Source organism: Ranitomeya variabilis, chromosome 1, assembly GCF_051348905.1.
Source record: "Ranitomeya variabilis isolate aRanVar5 chromosome 1, aRanVar5.hap1, whole genome shotgun sequence".
Taxonomy (NCBI): Eukaryota; Metazoa; Chordata; class Amphibia; order Anura; family Dendrobatidae; genus Ranitomeya; species Ranitomeya variabilis.
Window position 1 is genome coordinate 684,012,725 of NC_135232.1, and position 20,572 is coordinate 684,033,296.

Here is a 20,572-nt window from a genome sequence, read left to right on the forward strand (position 1 = left end):
CCGGAGTAATCATTGCCTTCCCAGAACAAGAACGGTTCACAGGTTTCTATTCAAATCTTTTTGTGGTACCGAAAAAAGGCGGCAAAGTTCGTCCCATTCTGGAACTCAAATTGCTGAACAAGAGAGTTCGTCTGAGACACTTCAGGATGGAATCCCTTCGTTCAGTAATTGCTTCCATGGAGCCTCAGGAATTTCTGTACTCCATAGACATCCAGGACGCCTACCTCCATGTCCCGATTTTCCCGGGACATCACAGATTCCTGCGTTTTTGCAGTACATCAGGACAATATCCAGTTTGTCACCCTGCCGTTCGGTCTCGCAACCGCTCCCAGGGTTTTCACAAAGATCATGCCAGCGCTGATAGCCATATTGAGGGTCAGGGGCCTGGTACCTTTTCTGTACCTCGACGACATCCTCATCAAGGCTCTGTCCTTTTCTCAGGCCCACGAGAGCCTGTCCATCGTGCTCGACACTCTTGCCCGTTTCCGGTGGATTGTCAACTTTAAAAAATCATGTCTTGTTCCTTCTCAGCGCCTCGTTTTTCTAGGCATGCTCTTCGACACTCGTCAGACCAAAGTCTTCCTTGCCGAAGACCAGAGATCCATCCTTCGTCGGGAAGTTCGCTTGCTCCAGGGTCCTAGCCTTCCCTCCTTCCGATCGGCCATGAAGGTTCTTGGGAGGATGGTTGCTACATTGGAAGCGATTTTCCTTCGCCCAATTTCACTCAAGACCTCTTCAGCAGGCCATTCTCTCACAGTGGGACAGGTCTGTCTTCTCCCTGGATCGTCCGATTCGAGTTCCTCCCCAGGTCAAACGGTCCCTCAACTGGTGGCTTACGTCCCCTCTCATCTCCCAGGGCAGGTCCTTCCTTCCATTCCCTGGCAGGTGGTAGCGAAGGACGCCAGCCTGCCCGGCTGGGGTGCGGTGTTTAGTCACCTGACTGTTCAGGGTCGTTGGTTGGCGCAGGAGTCCTCTCTGCCGATCAATGTCCTCGAGATTCGGGCCATTTTTCTGGCTCTTCTCCACTGGGAAAGGATTCTCAGGGGTCTGCCAATTCGAATCCAGACGGACAATGCCACGGCGGTGGCATATGTCAACTATCAAGGGGGGACTCGGAGCTCCTTGGCCGAGGTATCCAAGATCCTCCTCTGGGCAGAGGCAACGGTTCCGGTGATATCCGCGGTGCATATCGCCGGCGTGGACAATTGGGCCGCCGACTTCCTCAGCCGCGAGGGCCTCACGGCAGGGGAATGGTCCTTGCATCAGGAGGTCTTCCATCAGATTTGTCTTCGATGGGGGACTCTGGATGTGCATCTTACGGCGTCCCGAATTAACAGAAAGGTCCCTCCGTTTGTCTCCAGGTCTTGCGATCCTCTCGCAGTGGGCGTCGACGCTCTGGCCATTCTTTGTCGCAGTTCGTGCTCCCCTTTCTATTTCCACCCTTCCCCCCTCCTTCCCAAGCAGTTGAAAAAGATCAAGGCGGAAGGGGTGTGCTGGTCATTCTGATTGCCCCAGATTGGCCCAGGAGATATTGGTTTGCGGAGATCGTCAACCTTCTCGCGGACGCTCCCTGGCGGCTTCCAGACAGACCCGATCTGCTGTCTCAGGGTCTGATCTGCCACCCGAATTCTCGGTCGCTCAGTTTAACGGCGTGGCTGTTGAGACTGCAGTTCTAAGAGCGTCTGGCCTTTCAGATCGGGTGATTCACACTATGATCCAGGCTAGGAAGCCTTCGTCTTCCAGGATCTACTATCGTACCTGGAAGGCTTACTTCCGTTGGTGCGAGTCCAACCACATTTCTCATATGTCCTTTTCCCTTCCTTCCATTCTGACTTTCCTTCAGGCAGGACTGGATTCGGGCCTTGCTCTTAGTTCCCTAAAGGGCCAGGTTTCTGCGCTCTCCATCCATTTTCAGATCTTCTCGGCCACAGGTCAAGACCTTCCTGCAGGGAGTAGCCCATGCTGTCCCTCCGTACAGGGCCCCTGTGGATTCATGGCATTTGAATCTTGTGCTGGAGGTTCTGCGGGGTTCCCCCTTTGAGCCTCTCAGGGAGGTTTCCCTGTCAGTTCTATCTTAGAAGGTGGCCTTTCTTTAGGCCATCACTTCTATCCGCCGCGTTTCCGAGTTGGTGGCCCTTTCTTGCCGAGCTCCTTTTTTGGTTCTCCACCAGGACAAGGTGGTCCTCCGGCCTCCGCCTTCTTTCCTTCCCAAGGTGGTTTCCACCTTCCACCTCAACAAAGACATCGTTCTACCTTCCCTTTGTCCAGCTCCGACTCATCCTCTGGAGTGATCGTTGAACAAGCTGGACCTCATCAGAGCGGTGAGGATCTACCTGGCTAGACCGGCCGTTTTCCGAAAGACGGATTCTCTTTTCGTCATTCCTGAAGGCACGCGTAGAGGCCTGCCGGCTTCCAGGGCGACTATTGCTCGCTGGATCAGAACGGCAATTTCGGAGGCTTACCGGGTCAAGAACAGATTGCCCCCTCCTGGGAACAAGGCTCACTCTACCCAGGCAGTCGGTGCCTCCTGGGCGGTGCACCACAGGGCTTCCGCCCTTCAGCTTTGCAAAGCGGCAACCTGATCTTCCATTCACACGTTCGCCAAATTTTACAAGGTCCATACCTACGCTTCGGCGGACGCCAGCCTAGGCAGATGGATCTTGCAGGCGGCAGTGGTGAGTCCTCTGACCTGATGGAAGTCTGTTTTTCCCACCCCAGGGACTGCTTTGGGACGTCCCATGGTTCCTGTGTCACCCAATGAGAGGCGATGGAGAAAACAGGATTTTTGGTTGCTTACCGTAAAATCTGTTTCTCGGAGCCTTCATTGGTGGACACAGCACCCTCCCATGTCATTCACTTTCTGTGTTCTATTACTGTTCTCATGTTTACCGTTCTCATGTTTGTGGTTATGTTGTTACAACCTTATTGTTTTTCTCCTACTGCTTTCTCACTAACTGAAGTTCATAATGCCAGTCGGTGGGGTGTACTCTGCAGAGGAGGAGCTAACTGTTTTTGTGCATAGTGTCAGCCTCCTAGTGGCAGCAGCATACACCCATGGTTCCTGTGTCCCCCAATGAAGGCTCCGAGAAACAGATTTTACGGTAAGCAACCAAAAATCCTGTTTTTGTTTATCCATTTTATTTTTGTGACTGTATATACTGTATTGTCCACTTTGTAACATCTCTTGTATATTTTTAGAAGCACTGCCTAATTGTTGGCTTAAATATATATTTAATAGCTTCTTTCCTTTTGCTCTATAAATTGCACCCCTGAAGCCTCGTGAGGCTAAACGTTACCAGTACCGGGCTTCCAATCAGCTTGTAATACAGGATTGGCGATGATTATTGATGACTGAGCATGTGGGCATGCTCCTTTATTATGTTCCAGTGTCTGTGGCTGCATGATTTGCGGCTGTTGGGCAATCCCCTTGTGTTTTCAGGCTGTCTAACAGCTGCAAGTTATGCAGCCGCAGGGACTCGAACATAATGTACAAGCACTCCCAGATGCTCGTATAAGATGTTATACGAACATGTTCACTCATCACTAGTGGTGATATATATATTTGATTCCTCCTGGACTGTTGCTGGTCAAGGGTGGAATCAAATGTGTACTAAAACATAGAAAAAATGCGGCAGCACTCACCGGTCTTGGAGTGGTCTTAAGTCCTTTATTGAAACATGCTTAAAACAACATCTTCACGGCTCGGGGGTGTGTAGATGAACAGGAGGTGTGCAAGGATAGACAACGGCCGTTTCGTGCTAACGGCAGCGCTTCCACGGGTCAATGGTGCTGGGAAGTGACGCTAACAGAAATAGGGCAAAACCCCTCTCTCACCCCACGCCCCCAATCCCAACACACCTGAAACCGAAGTACAACATGTGCATAAAGAAAGCAAAACGATAAAACAAACGTATTAAAAACAAAGCCAGTATAATTAACTGGGATGAGTACTCACGTCCTTATCCTTCTCCAATAACCCAAATACTTAAAATGGTCCAAAAACTATTTATATGGATCTGACTAATATCAATCTCTAAAAAAGCAGCATGTCTAATACGTAATCTCCCAACCATCAGAAATAAGGAAACGGGATCTTTATAGTCATACACAGAGGAGAGGGGAACATAACTAATCGCATACATAAGAGATAAAAACAGATACATAACGTACCCACACCAGGGGATCATAGAAAAACAGACATATCAATTCTGTCATTTAGGCCAGCCGGACCTGTCGCCTGTGTGCGCATAATCCACCTGGCCTCCTATCTCAATAGTAGCTTATGTAGATCCCCACCCTGTGCTGGTAAGGCGACCCTTTCAACTCCCGCAAATGTGAGAACCTCCGGATTTCCCTCATGCACATCTCTAATATGACTAATAAGTCTAGGTACACCTTTTCCTGTCTGAATAGACCTGAAGTGTTCCCTAAAACGTATATATAGGTGGCGTATAGTCTTGCCCACATAAAATCTTCTGCAAGGGCAGAAGACTGTGTAGACTACATGATCAGTTTTACATGAAATGAATTGTTGGACAGTGTGTCTAATGGGACCCACCTGTATCACCTGCCCAGTGACATGATATTTACAAAAATGACAGTGCCCACAACGATAGTTACCTTTAGGAACCGCTTGCTCTAACCAGGTCGTTCTCGGTTTCAACGTGCGGTTCTGGACCAGAATGTCCCTAATACGTGTGCTGCGCCTATTGGAGATCAGTGGCCCAACGGCCACCCTCTCTGATAGATCCTTATCCCTCTCCAACACATGCCAATGCCTTGTGATGGAAGCTCGTATTTCCTGGTCCATCGGACGATATCGAAAACAGAAGGCAAAACGCTGTCCTGTTGCTGTGTCCACCCCACTCACATTCCCCTGGGGATATTTTTTAACACGATCGACCGCTGTCCGTAACAAAGCATCTGGATAACCCCCATCTTGGAGTCTCTGGCATAATTCATCAGACTGTTGCTCAGAACCTCTCCATGTATTGTTCACTCTTCGTGTTCTTAATAGCTGGCTGTACGGTAAAGACCGCTTGGTGTGTATGGGATGGAAGCTGTTAAAATGTAAGACCGAGTTAGTGGCAGTCGGTTTTCGATAGATGGTTATACAAACCTCTCCTTCCTGAACAGCCACCAACACATCTAGGAACTCTAAGCTAGAACCACCGAACACAGACATGAAGGACATCCCCATCGTATTAGACCTATTCAAGTAGTCCACAAAACACCCAAACTCCTCCTCCGTGCCGTCCCACACCAGGAACACGTCATCCACGTATCTAAGATACAGGTGGGTCCCATTAGACATACTGTCCAACAATTCATTTCATGTAAAACTGATCATGTAGTCTACACAGTCTTCTGCCCTTGCAGAAGATTTTATGTGGGCAAGACTATACGCCACCTATATATACACGTTTTAGGGAACACTTCAGGTCTATTCAAACAGGAAAAGGTGTACCTAGACTTATTAGTCATATTAGAGATGTGCATGAGGGAAATCCGGAGGTTCTCACATTTGCGGGAGTTGAAAGGGTCGCCTTACCAGCACAGGGTGGGGATCTACATAAGCTACTATTGAGACAGGAGGCTAGGTGGATTATGCGCACACAGGCGACAGGTCCGGCTGGCCTGAATGACAGAATTGATATGTCTGTTTTTCTATGATCCCCTGGTGTGGGTACGTTATGTATCTGTTTTTATCTCTTATGTATGCGATTAGTTATGTTCCCCTCTCCTCTGTGTATGACTATAAAGATCCCGTTTCCTTATTTCTGATGGTTGGGAGATTACGTATTAGACATGCTGCTTTTTTAGAGATTGGTATTAGTCAGATCCATATAAATACTTTTTGGACCATTTTAAGTATTTGGGTTATTGGAGAAGGATAAGGACGTGAGTACTCATCCCAGTTAATTATACTGGCTTTGTTTTTAATACGTTTGTTTTATCGTTTTGCTTTCTTTATGCACATGTTGTACTTCGGTTTCAGGTGTGTTGGGATTGGGGGCATGGGGTGGGAGAGGGGTTTTGCCCTATTTCTGTTAGCGTCACTTCCCAGCACCATTGACCCATGGAAGCGCTGCCATTAGCGCGAAACGGCCATTGTCTATCCCTGCACACCTCCTGTTCATCTACACCCCCCCCCGAGCCGTGAAGATGTTGTTTTAAGCATGTTTCAATAACGGACTTAAGACCACTTCAAGACCGGTGAGTGCTGCCGCATTTTTTCTATGTTTTAGTGCTTGTTCCATTTCATCGTTTTTTCTTCTTGTGAGCACCCTTGTCATGCTGTCAGGCTCTCCGTTACACCACACATAGGCTACGGCCGGCTTCAGGTTTACAGCTGTGCTGCTCTTCTTTTATCTTATATTGGACTGGAATCAAATGTGTATTTACTATACGTTCACTGTAAAAGCACCCAACAACCTGCCTGGCAGCAATAGTAACCGTTGCATAGTCCATCAATCATCAGTCAATTGTGTGATTGTTCTGACAACTTGGGGATCTCTCCCAGATCTCGCTGTCACGCTATTGCATTGTGATTAACTAATGGCATCCACTGAGGTTCAGTTTGCAATCCTCATTCGTTTTATGATCTTCTGATATGCAACCCAATCCAAGTTTCATTTTTTTTTTCAAGTGGGAGTGGTCCTTCACTGTAATATAGGCTGGATGCGAGATCTGTGTGTATCCAGGGTCCTGCTGTCTTCAATAGCTCATATCAGCACAGCTTCTATCCTGCACTTATTTCCTCTTTGTTTACTTTCCTCCTTTAGTATAGCCCTTTTTCCCTGCTGACACTGTACACTCATTCCTCCCTGTCCCCTCTAAGACCAAGATAGGAGGAGAGCAGAGAAAGCTGTTGGGGGCAGGAGTTCTGATGGATTTGTTATATTTTTGCATATTGTTCAGCCAGACAAAGGACTTACGGACACTGCAGTAGAAAATGTGAATGAAGACTCTTTAGAAAAGTTGCTCTGCTTTGCTTTTAGGTAGCTATTGAACATAAACAAAATTTCTGTGCGAGTTTTCCATAGCCTTTTTTTGTTGTTGAGAAGGCCATAATGTGGCCGCATTCAAGCATCCGTATTATGTCTGCAAGGGTTGTTACCTGAACTGAGGACGTCACTGGGATCTATATTGTGTGTAGGTCGGGTTGGTAGACTTGAAATGAGGCTGTGATACGGATGTTACCGTCCATCTTTGTTTTTGCTGCCTGAATGAGACCTTTATCCTATTTACTTAACATCTGATATTCTCCCTTTTTTCTTTTATTGATATCTTAGAGTTCAGAGAGAGCAAGGCATTTGGCACAAATAAAGTCCAAAACCTACTCTGCAGTAACACAGGTAAGAGAAAATATCTGAGATTAATGCACCATGTCGGAAATTGCACTAGTACGCCTCAACGCACCATAGTATCATTTTCTGTCTGGCGTCACCATTACCTGTCAGCCGATGTTCACATGGAGGTGTTTACAAAGCAGATCCTCTCCTAAACCCTCCTTGAAAAGCTATTTATTTCTAGGAGTAATGGAGAAGTCAGACTTTCTCCATATTGTACTCGGCTCCCAGCTGATGAGGGGCAAACATGCCGAAACATGCTTTGCTTAGATGAGTTTCTGGCTTGGCATTTGTCACCGGTCATGTTGCATTGCTGGCTAAAGCGATGGATATTGAGCTATTGGGTAGCTATTAGAGATGAGAAAACTTGTTCGTATAGAGAAATTTATTCTCCTTGAATTGTACAACCAGAAGAGGTCAGAGGCCTAATCTGTGCCATAAATCCCAGTTCAGAGTCAAGCAGATGGAAGAGGATGTGCGCAACTGAGAAAAAAAAAATAAATACAAAAAAATGACACATCCTATGCTTATTAGTAGCTGTTTCCAGCCAGCTAACGCTCGGCACGCTCATTGCTATCTAATTAACGCTGCTGGTGATTAACCTAAAGTAAATAATGACAACATTCAATAGAGCTTACGCAGGTGGTAAATTAACTTAAAATTAAGTTAATAACAATAATAATCGTTGTCCGGATTTTCCTGCGGCCTGTGAGATGGACCTGGTGACTCTTCTTGGCTCCTTTTGTTTGGGAGAATGCGGATGCAATTAAATGTACGTTTACCTTGGCTGAAGTGGTTGAATTACATAGAAAGGAAGTGCTGCGTGTGGTAATGTGTGGGGACAGAGCGTCGAGTGGTAATGTGTGGGGACGGAGCGTCGAGTGGTAATGTGTGGGGACGGAGCGTCGAGTGGTAATGTGTGGGGACGGAGCGTCGAGTAGTAATGTGTGGGGACAGAGCCTCGTGTGGTAATGTGGGGGAACGGAGCCTCGTGTGGTAATGTGGGGGAACGGAGCCTCGTGTGGTAATGTGGGGGGACGGAGCCTCGTGTAGTAATGTGTGGGGACGGAGCCTCATATGATAATGTGTGGGGACGGAGCGTCGTGCAGTAATGTGTGAGGACGGAGCCTCGTATGGTAATGTGTGGGGACAGAGCCTCAAGTGGTAATGTGGTGGGGGGGTGGGATTATGTGTGGTAATGTGTGGGGACGGAGCCTCGTGTGGTAATGTGTGGGGACGGAGCCTCGTGTGGTAATGTGTGGGGACAGAGCCTCGTGTGGTAATGTGTGGGGACAGAGCCTCGTGTGGTAATGTGGGGGAACGGAGCCTCGTGTGGTAATGTGGGGGAACGGAGCCTTGTGTGGTAATGTGGGGGGACGGAGCCTCGTGTAGTAATGTGTGGGGACGGAGCCTCATATGGTAATGTGTGGGGACGGAGCGTCGTGCAGTAATGTGTGAGGACGGAGCCTCAAGTGGTAATGTGGTGGGGGGGCGGGATTATGTGTGGTAATGTAGTGGGGGGGCAGGATTATGTGTGGTGATGTGGGGATGCGGGATTATGTGTGGTGGGTGGGTGTGATTATGTGTGGTGATGTGAGGGGGCGAGATTGTGTGGTAGGGGGAGGGATTATGTGTGGTGGGGGCGGAGCTACTGTGCAGGGGCTTAGCGAGTGATGTGATGTGGGGGGCGGGATTGTGTGTGGTAATGTGGTCGGGGGCGGGATTATGTGTGGTAATGTGGGGGGCGGGATTATGTGTGGTAATGTGGGGGGCGGGATTGTGTGTGGTAATGTGGTGGGGGCGGGATTGTGTTTGGTAATGGGGTGGGGGCGGAGCTACTGTGCAGGGGGCGGGATTACGAGTAGTCACGATGCCTCTTATATACACTCACTGGCCACTTTATTAGGTACACCTGTGCAACTTCTTGTTAACACTTAATTTCTAATCAGCCAATCACATGGCGGCAACTCAGTGCATTTAGGCATGTAGACATGGTCAAGACAATCTCCTGCAGTTCAAACCGAGCATCAGTATGGGGAAGAAAGGTGATTTGAGTGCCTTTGAACGTGGCATGGTTGTTGGTGCCAGAAGGGCTGGTCTGAGTATTTCAGAAACTGCTGATCTACTGGGATTTTCACGCACAACCATCTCTAGGGTTTACAGAGAATGGTCCGAAAAAGAAAAAAAATCCAGTGAGCGGCAGTTCTGTGGGCGGAAATGCCTTGTTGATGCCAGAGGTCAGAGGAGAATGGGCAGACTGGTTCGAGCTGATAGAAAGGCAACAGTGACTCAAATCGCCACCCGTTACAACCAAGGTAGGCCTAAGAGCATCTCTGAACGCACAGTGCGTCGAACTTTGAGGCAGATGGGCTACAGCAGCAGAAGACCACACCGGGTACCACTCCTTTCAGCTAAGAACAGGAAACTGAGGCTACAATTTGTACAAGCTCATCGAAATTGGACAGTAGAAGATTGGAAAAACGTTGCTTGGTCTGATGAGTCTCGATTTCTGCTGCGACATTCGGATGGTAGGGTCAGAATTTGGCGTAAACAACATGAAAGCATGGATCCATCCTGCCTTGTATGGAGCATCTTTGGGATGTGCAGCCGACAAATCTGCGGCAACTGTGTGATGCCATCATGTCAATATGGACCAAAATCTCTGAGGAATGCTTCCAGCACCTTGTTGAATCTATGCCACGAAGAATTGAGGCAGTTCTGAAGGCAAAAGGGGTCCAACCCGTTACTAGCATGGTGTACCTAATAAAGTGGCCGGTGAGTGTATATATATATGTATATATATATATATATATATATATAGATATAGATATAGATATAGATATATATATATATATATATATATATATATATATATATATATATATATATATATATATATAGATATATATATATAGATATATATAGATATATATATATATAGATATATATAGATATATATAGATGCAATGGGGACCCAGAGCCCAATGAGGAATATTCAGTTCACATCAAATAATTTCAAGGCAAATTGAATTTACTTGTCTAATTTGAGCGATTCTCCCGAATTTCATTCTCACCAGATTCGTTCATCTCTAGTATCTGCCTGTCTTAGGTGATGCTTGTGCAAGAGCTAATTAATAGGGATAAGTGAATGTGCTCAGATAAGTTATCTAAGCATGCTCGGGTGCTGATAGAACATCTTCAGCGTGCTCGAATACTATGTTCCCCGCGGCTGCATGTCTCACGACTTAGACAGGTGCCACACATGCAGGGATTGCCTGTTTGTTAGACAATCCTTGCATGTGTTGCAGCTATCTAACAGCCATGAGACATGCAGCCGCGGGGACTCAAGCACGCAGAAGACTGTTAGCAACCGAGCATGCTCAGATAACACCTTATCCCAGCACGTTTTTTCATCTCTAATAAATAACGTAAAAAGCATCACAGCTTGCTGTATTTCAGGGGACAGAGAGGCTGCACTGACCCTTGCTCAGCACCTAAAGCACTTATGATGAGTGCGTGAGTAGCAGAACTGGACCATGGTGCTGTGGAAGCAGGTGGCTTGGGGAATCTCATTTTTATTTTTATTTACATCATGTGGACATCCTGGTACATGTGCATCACTTACCTGGGGAGGAAATGGCAACAAGGCTGTATGGGAAGAAGACCAGTTGATGGAGGCAGTGTGATGGTCTGGACAACTTTTGGCTCTTGGCATCATGTGGATGTCACTTTGACGTGTACCACCTACCCAATATTGCACAAAACAAGTGCCCCCTCTTCATGGCAGCATTATCACTTAATGTTGACAGCCTCCTTCAGCAGGATAACACCTCTGCCACACTGAAAATTATTCAGGACGGATTAGAAGAACCTGACAAAGTGATCAAGGTGATGACTTGTCTCCAAACCTGATCCATGGGAGGCCTTACCTTGCAACCTCCAGGATTACTGCTGTTAATGGCTTGGTGCCATTAGCACAGGATATTTTCAAAGGTCTTGTGGAGTCCACGCCTCTTTTTGTGGCACAAGCAGGATCAACAGAATATTAGGCAGGCATACATGAGACATGACCTGGACAGGTTTTCATTCCCTGGGAGTGAGCAGTGACAATTCCTATTAAATAACAGCATGCAGAGATTTTGAAAAGCATAACGAAAAATGTAATTACTGACTCATTGATGGAAGAAAATCATCTTTATTTGGTTGAAGCAAGAGTTTCAGATGTTTAGACACAGTCTTGATTTCCATAACTTCGTACATACAGGCTGTCAAATCCAGACGTCACAGGCAGGTGGAGATGCTGACGTCGTCTGCCGAGGCTGGAGTATGTTTGCCGGTCACCAGAGCAGAAAGGACGAGACTAAGTCGAGCCAGGAAGAGGGCTGAGCGAGAAGCCGCCAAGAAAGGTAAACTTTCCTCTGCCGGCAACGTCGTCTGGTTCTGTTCTGTAGGTCACTTATCACACGACATAGAATCACTCCTCTTACTTATCCTGTGCAGGTGTTGAGCCATGTGTCCATTTCTTCTCTATTCATGGCCACGGTGAATGTGACAGCTCTAGTGTCTCCTCACCAGCTGCATTGTTCTTACCATCTGAGCATCTACCATGGTAATGGTAGAAAATGTAATTCTGTTTTACTGGAAAAGAGAAATGTTAAACGGGGACGTCAACAATGTTAAAACACTTTATTAAGGGGCTCTGCATGGTGCAAATGTTAAATAACATCCACATTCACCTACCAGACCGGCATCGCTCCTCTATTCTGCTGCCAGTGTTCCACACTATGCAAGGATTGTTGCTTGACTGCCGCAGCAAACTGACGCCCACTGATCGACTGCAGCGTTATCACTCCATCTATATGATAAAAGCATAGGTTGCTGGCAGCAGAAAACAGGAGCAACGCCGGTGTGATATATGTATGTTAGCAAAAAAAAAAGTGTGTAGGCTTAATAGTTACCCTTTAATAAATGATAATTATGTAGTTGACATCCCCTTTAATACTGTATGTCATGCAAAATGAGAATCACTTTTTATATATTTTTTAAAGTGTTGAGGGTTTGTTTGTTTTTTGGTGCATGTCCCATCCCTATGCCTTTCCTTTTATAAGTCAGTCCTTCTTCATTGCTCTATGTGATGCTGTAAGACAACTGGCTGCAGCAGGAGCCTCTCCCCATCTGCTCTATTTGCCACAGGAGCCTCCCCCCATCTGTTCTATTTGCCACAGGAGCCTCCCCTTATCAGTTCTATTTGCCACAGGAGCCTCCCCCCATCTGCTCTATTTGCCACAAGAGCCTCCCCCCCATCTGCTCTATTTGCCACAAGAGCCTCCCCTTATCTGTTCTATTTGCCACAGGAGCCTCCCTCCACCTGCTCTATTTGCCACAGGAGCCTCCCCATCTGGTCTATTTGCCACAAGAGCTTGCCCTTATATGTTCTATTTGCCACAGGAGCATCCCCCCCATCTGTTCTATTTGCCACAGGAGCCTCCCCCCATCTGCTCTATTGACCACAGGAGCCTTCCCTCATCTGCTTTATCTGCAGCAGGAGCCTCCCCATCTTCTCTATTTGCAGTAGGAGCCTCCCCCCCCCCATCTGCTAGGTCTGCAGCAGGAGCTTCCCCCCATCTGCTCTGTCTGCAGCAGGAGCCTCCCCCCATCTTCTCTATCTGCAGTAGTGCAAAATGAATGTGAAATATCACCTGTCAGTCATCTCCTAGCAAAAAATGGAAGAGATGAAAAGTAAACCCTCTCTATTTTCAAGGGTTTTTAGGGAACTCGTCGCCGCCAAAACGCTATTTACCTGCTGATGTGATATTTTGCCTGTAGACAGCATAGTAATCATGCCTGGCAGGCTTACTAGAAGAACAAAAACTACTTGAAAGGTATGAATGAAACCTCAATATTGGCAATGATCAATAGCATTTTATTACATTAGAGATACCAAAAAATAGACAAACAAGATAAACACAAGACTGAAAGACATTATATAAAATGTACACAGAAAATTAAAAAAGGAGGCAGAGCGGTATACACAGCACTATTAAGTTTGTGATAAATCTATGATTGTTATATATTTATAAACTAATAGTGCAGTGTATACCGTTCTGTTTCCTTTTTTAATTGAGTATATTTTATATCATGTCTTTCATTCTTGTGTTTTTTATCTTGTTTGTCTATTTTTTGGTTTCTCTAAGGTAATAAAATAATGTTATTGATCATTGCCAATGTTGTGGTTTCATTCATACCGTCAAACCATTTTTTGTTTTCATCTGTTATGTCTACTTGATCATTGTTTAATACTTTTTACATATTTGTTTATACTGGGGTAAAAGTTTTCCTTCTTATTTAGGATAAAATAGTTTACTAGAAGAACAGTAGCTACAGGGAGAAAATGATGATCTATTCTCCCTGCAGCCGCTCACTTCCAGTCATTGCAGGGAGCCGATAGACACCTTTCCTATATAGGGAGCATGCTGGATTCACTCCTCAGTATATGGATTGACCGCCTACTCTGCAGCATGTGTGTGCAGAGCGGCTGTCAGTCATTGTGGCTGTAACAGTTCCCTGGATGAGGGGAAGTGAGGTGCTGCTGGGACAGTATAGCTTCATTTTCTTCCTGTCAGTCACAATGTAAATGCTATTTACCTGCAGATCACCACTAAATCTGCAGGTAAATGGTATTTTGGAAGATACAAGTTCCTTTTAAGGCTGGGTTCACAAACAGTTGATTTGGTGCAGATTCCTAAATCAAAATCTATAGCTAGTGTTGAGCATTCCGATACCGCAAGTATCGGGTATCGGCCGATACTTGCGGTATCGGAATTCCGATACCGAGTTCCGATACTTTTGTGGTATCGGGAATCGGTATCGGAACCATATTCATGTGTAAAATAAAGAATTAAAATAAAAAATATGGATATACTCACCTCTCCGGTGGCCCCTGGATCTTACCGCTGTAACCGGGAGCCTTTGTTCCTAAGAATGAGCGCGTGAAGGGCCTTCGATGACGTCGCGGCTTCTGATTGGTCGCGTGACCGCTCATGTGACCGCTCACGCGACCAATCAGAAGCCGCGACGTCAGCCGCGACGTCATCGAAGGTCCTTCACGGGCTCATTCTTAGGAACGGAGGCTTCCGGTTACAGCGGTAAGGTCCAGGGGCCGCCGGCTCTCAGCACTGTCCTGGCTCCCATCTGCTGCCGCCGCCTCTCAGCACTGTCCTGGCTCCCATCTGCAGCTGCCGTCTCTCGGCGCTGTCCTGGCTCTTGTCTGCAGCTGCCACCGCTCAGCACTGTCCTGGCTCCCGTCTGCAGCTGCCACCGCTCAGCACTGTCCTGGCTCCCGTCTGCAGCTGCCACCGCTCAGCACTGTCCTGGCTCCCATCTGCAGCTGCCACCGCTCAGCACTGTCCTGGCTCCCGTCTGCAGCTGCCACCGCTCAGCACTGTCCTGGCTCCCGTCTGCAGCTGCCACCGCTCAGCACTGTCCTGGCTCCCGTCTGCAGCTGCCACCGCTCAGCACTGTCCTGGCTCCCGTCTGCAGCTGCCACCGCTCAGCACTGTCCTGGCTCCCGTCTGCAGCTGCCACCGCTCAGCACTGTCCTGGCTCCCGTCTGCAGCTGCCACCGCTCAGCACTGTCCTGGCTCCCGTCTGCAGCTGCCACCGCTCAGCACTGTCCTGGCTCCTGACTGCAGCTTCCGCCATTCAGCATTGTCCTGGCTCCCGTCTGCAGCCGCCGCCTCTCAGCACTGTCCTGGCTCTCGTCAGCTGCCGCCGCCTCTCAGCACTGTCCTGGCTCTCGTCAGCAGCCGCCGCCTCTCAGCACTGTCCTGGCTCCCGTCTGCAGCCGCCGCCTCTCGGCACTGTCCTGGCTCCCGTCTGCAGCCGCCGCCTCTCAGCACTGTCCTGGCTCTCGTCAGCAGCCGCCGCCTCTCAGCACTGTCCTGGCTCCCGTCTGCAGCCGCCGCCTCTCAGCACTGTCCTGGCTCTCGTCAGCAGCCGCCGCCTCTCAGCACTGTCCTGGCTCCCGTCTGCAGCCGCCGCCTCTCAGCACTGTCCTGGCTCTCGTCAGCAGCCACCGCCTCTCAGCACTGTCCTGGCTCTCGTCAGCAGCCGCCGCCTCTCAGCACTGTCCTGGCTCCCGTCTGCAGCCGCCGCCTCTCAGCACTGTCCTGGCTCCCGTCTGCAGCCGCCGCCTCTCAGCACTGTCCTGGCTCTCGTCAGCAGCCGCCGCCTCTCAGCACTGTCCTGGCTCCCGTCTGCAGCCGCCGCCTCTCAGCACTGTCCTGGCTCCCGTCTGCAGCCGCCGCCTCTCAGCACTGTCCTGGCTCTCGTCAGCTGCCGCCGCCTCTCAGCACTGTCCTGGCTCTCGTCAGCAGCCGCCGCCTCTCAGCACTGTCCTGGCTCCCTTCTGCAGCCGCCGCCTCTCAGCACTGTCCTGGCTCCCGTCTGCAGCCGCCGCCTCTCAGCACTGTCCTGGCTCTCGTCAGCAGCCGCCGCCTCTCAGCACTGTCCTGGCTCTCGTCAGCAGCCGCCGCCTCTCAGCACTGTCCTGGCTCTCGTCAGCAGCCGCCGCCTCTCAGCACTGTCCTGGCTCCCATCTGCAGCCGCCGCCTCTCAGCACTGTCCTGGCTCCCATCTGCAGCCGCCGCCTCTCAGCACTGTCCTGGCTCCCATCTGCAGACGCCGCCTCTCAGCACTGTCCTGGCTCCCATCTGCAGACGCCGCCTCTCAGCACTGTCCTGGCTCCCGTCTGCAGCCGCCTCTCAGCACTGTCCTGGCTCTCGTCAGCAGCCGCCGACTCTCAGCGCTGTCCTGGCTCCCGTCTGCAGCCGTCGCCTCTCAGCACTGTCCTGGCTCCCATCTGCAGCCGCTGCCTCTCAGCACTGTCCTGGCTCCCATCTGCAGCCGCCGCCGTTCAGTTTTGTTCTGCTGCCGCTGTCCTGCAGATGAAAGCCAGAGAGGTGCACAGCGGATGATTGAGTTCAGGCAGTTGTAGCTTGAACACTGTGAATCAAGATATGACAAAGTGCTTGGTGTGCACTTGGGTGGGCGCAACGATGCACTGAGCCCATGGCCACGCCACGGAGGCACCAAAGCCCCTTCACATGCATACAAAATATCAAAATTTTTCTATACTCTTGTCAGACTGCATACACAATCATTGCAGGCTCAGGGGTCTTGTTCTGTCACCGATCTGCTGTGCGACGTCTGCTTTCTATTACTGCTTTCAGCCATTTAACATGAGCTGATAACGAGGCAAGGTTTATTCTCAATCATTGGCCCGTGTACACATGGCAGCGATCATTCTCCTGTTGATCATGTCTTTTGTACAGTTGTCTGCTGCTCATCTTGTAAAGCTGGGATGTATTGCAGATTGTATTAGGAAGCGTTTATGCCCATATAGTGTGCAGAGACCCCCGTACAACCTTTTTAGAGCTGCCCCGGGAAACGTATCTCTTGGTCAGTGTGTGTAGTCACAGGATTCTTCTCAATAACATCCCAATAATATCTTTGATTTTTAGCCCAGACACCATTGCCTCAGCGAAAACCTGAGAAGATGCCAGTAATTCCAGAGGAGGACTCCTCATCCAGTAGTGAAGGTACGACCATCGGCATATTCTGACTGTATACGACTGCTCCTTTATTTTCAGCTATTTGTATGACTGCAGTGCACTAGGAGCATCTGTCACGTTCCTCCATATCCCCAGGCTGTGTCTGGTGCGTCAGCTTAGCCCCCATGTGCCACCAATATATTGGGGGTCCCATGATGCCATGGGTAATACATTTTTGTGTTTGGATTTAAAGGTATTGTCCAGGAGGCTAAAAAATGGCTATAGTTGGAAAAAGCATAATATGATGAAAAGTCACCTCTTAAACCCCCCTCTGCATCTGTGCTGATTCTCTGTTGATCCCCACCAGACTTTTTCTCAACAATGACCTGCCATCAATCCGCAGGACCACTGCAGCCAATAACTGGCCTCAGCTATATTGCTGGAATGTACAGCTTGATACTGCGTAGGCCAGTGATTGGCTGCAGCGGTCACATAGTTGTATGTAACATCACCATTACAGACAAGGAAACCAGGTTCAGCAGGGACCATCCGGTATCTGAGGCTCTAACAGGAGAGCATTGCACTTTTTTTGTGTCTGCTCATTCCAGAGGTCTGCACTTATGACCAGTTTTTTTGACCGAGCTGTGGGAGTCCGGGTGAACCGATGTGTTAGCACCAACACCACATAAGAGAAAACTTGAGAAAGTGTAGGTACAGCCTAAGTAGACATGTCAGGAGACCGGGATCCATGTACAATGTGGGTCGGTTATTTTTCATGGAAATCTACGACTGATTGACAATGACTGATCCGTTTGTCATTAAAGCCGGCTTCAACAGTCTCCTGAGCATCCTCGCCTGGTACATGTATCAGGGTCCATATCTTTAAGGTTAATGTTGGATGTATAATGCCCCACAGTGTAAGGCTGTGAACCGGAATCTTGGGTCTGAAAAGTTTTACAATGGTTGCAAAGTAGATCAGAATTTTAATTTCTCCTCCCATGTGTTACTTTTTTTTCCCTTGCAGAAATCGACCTTCAGTGTGGATTTTTTTTTTCATCCACAGCTTCTTAATTGGTGCTTTTGATAAACTGTGAATTTATTGCACAAATTCTAAATTGGAGTTTAATGTAGAATCTGCAATAAACATTTCTTTTTTGCCAATTTTGCTTTGGATTAATTACATGTCCACAGCAAAATCTACGAGTCCGGCATTAGAAGAAAAAAATAAAAGTGAAACATTTTGTAAACAAACGTGATACTCCCCGCTGCTGATTTATCCACATCTAGCAGTGCCTCCATCTCACGTAACCGCTGCAGCCAGTCACAGGTTTGTAGCAATCACAGTGCCATAATGCTCTGACAGCAGCATGAAAACACTTTTAGAACAGCAGTATAAGGAAATATATAGAGAGCTGGGTTAAAGTATGATGCAAGTGTGGAAAAAATTCAGCAAACTAAGAATACTTTTAAAAATAGTTCTATTAATAGTTTGTGTTTTGCAAAAAAAATAAAAAAATGTAAATCAAATAAATGTTGGGTGACTGCTTTTTACTTTATCAGTTCTTCTAGGAGTACTTGTACACAGTTTTTGCAGGAACTCGGCAGTGAGGTTGTTCCAAACATCTTAAAGAACTAACCACAGATCTTCTTGTGAAAATCCTTCATGTGATACCAGACAGACTCGATGATGTGGAGATCAGGGCTCTTTGGGGGCCGGATCATCTCTTTCAGGGTTTCTTGTTCTTAATGACATGCTGGATGTTTGGGGTCTTGGAGAATAAATTTGGAACCAATGTCATTAAGAACTGTCTTCAGCATAAAGAAGAATGAGAAGGCCTGAAGTGATGATCCAGGCCACACAGAGCACTGATCTCAGCATCATCCAGTCTGTCTGGGATTACATGAAGACACAGAAGGATATGCACACGCGACATCCACAGAAGATCTGCGGTCAGTTCTCCAAAATGTTTGGGACAACCTCCATGCCGAGTTCCTTCAAAAACCATGTACAAGTACCTAGACCAACTGATGAGGCCAAAGGGCTGTCGCACTGCATATTGATGTGATATAGCTTTCACTTTTGTTCAGTCATATTGCATATTATTATAAAAAGATAAACTATTAACACTTCTCTGTTAGAAAACTTTCTTACTCTGCAATATTTTTTCCATAACGGTCTGAAGCTTTTGCACAGTATAATGTCTATATAAATGTTTTGGTTTTTTTTTCCTTTCCTTGCAAAATACTTTTGTTTTTTCCACAGATAGTGTTTGCAGCTAACTCACAAGCTGTGAACACACCCTATTGATGAGCTGAATGGTAACGCCCATTTGTCAGTTTAAAATGTCCAATAGAAAGGACAGATCCTGAGGATCAGCAATGTGAAGGAAGCCAGAAATAATGATCAGTTCTGATATTGTGTAGTGTGATGGTAGATGTGGAGTTATAGTAAAATCCCTGCTCTTCTTTATTGACCTTAGCAGATGTTCCAGCTTCAAAAAGACAGAGAAAAGATGAAGATTCTCCATCTTGGCTGCTAAGCGGATACAGTTAGGAATGCTCCAAGATGACCCATGGACAGTTGTATATAGGTGTAATATTTCATGTTGATCTCTCCACAATATTCGTCACTGTTTATCTTGTCAGGTTAATTATTAATAAATACTAAAAGTCACTTGTATATTAAGTCACTTGTATATTATATCCCATGTTCCCAGAGCAACAGAGAAAAGATTTAGTAATGATAGGACTATCCCCAAAAATTCTGACAATTCCGAAACAAAACAAGTCTGTGCAGCATGTAGAGGCAGTGTGTTATAGAGCTGCACCTCACACACTCCTGTACAAGCAGTTAATGGTGGTCACTGAGACAAAGAGCAAGATCATGAACTGCAAAATGGGAGCTCATAAAATGTCTGAGCTTACAAAAATAGCGCCACTGCTCTCAATGGGGCATGTCTGGTACTGTATCTTAGCGCCATTTACCCCTGCAGGATGCAGGACGAGTCTGCTTTGTTTTTATGCTCATTTAACACCACCAGAAAAAAAGTAAATGGAGTGCAACTTTCCTCAGCCAGTACGTGAATGCCTGCACTCCTGCGATTACAAGGTCCCTTTTGTTACATAATGCCTGGTGGAGGCGCCCAGGAGGCTGGGGTAGGACGCCAGCCGAGGAAGTGTGCTCTGCCCTAGTACCGATGTGGTCACCGGCTAGACCAAAGTCCTACAAACCAACTTATATAGAAAAGAAATACCAAATGTACTAATGAATATGAAAATTGGATACTAGAAAGCACAGATAAATCCAAAAAGAAAAAAGTATCCAACATGCCAAGTATCACATATATAAACTTTATTGGGTAACAATTAAAAACATAATTGTACAACAACATAAAAAATCATGCATAACATAAGAAGACAAAGGTGATTAAAACATAAAGATGACAGTGAGGGGGCGAGGTACGCCGCCCGGCCAGCACAGGTATTTAATTATAAAAATCCATCCAATATTAGTAACCAAAGTGCATAGTATACATGATGTAATCTCATTAGATGTAGGCAACAATAACCACAAAAAGAGGGATGATAAAGAATCAATACGTATTGAAATACTGACCAAGACGGCACACACTGCCCCCTCACTGCACTCCAACGCGCATTTCGCTACCG

General features: G+C 47.4%; 1 protein-coding gene across 16 annotated transcripts in view; it reads left to right on the plus strand.

Annotated features, from left to right (window-relative positions):
• The window catches only part of LOC143776352 (snRNA-activating protein complex subunit 1-like), a 60,562-nt gene extending 40,979 nt beyond the window's left edge, over positions 1 to 19,583 (plus strand). For 7 of the 16 annotated variants that reach the window (XM_077265657.1, XM_077265666.1, XM_077265716.1 and 4 more), the window contains 4 exons: positions 7,296 to 7,358; positions 11,617 to 11,758; positions 16,874 to 16,951; positions 19,384 to 19,583. In XM_077265657.1, the coding sequence (XP_077121772.1) occupies positions 7,296 to 7,358; positions 11,617 to 11,758; positions 16,874 to 16,951; positions 19,384 to 19,457 (357 nt within the window). In that variant the 3' untranslated portion in view covers positions 19,458 to 19,583. Of the gene's footprint in view, positions 1 to 346; positions 3,102 to 7,295; positions 7,359 to 11,616; positions 11,759 to 16,873; positions 16,952 to 19,166 lie in introns of those variants that run through there. The other 9 variants (XM_077265692.1, XM_077265703.1, XM_077265726.1 and 6 more) reach the window with 3 other exon arrangements.
• The last annotated feature ends 989 nt before the right edge of the window (positions 19,584 to 20,572 follow it).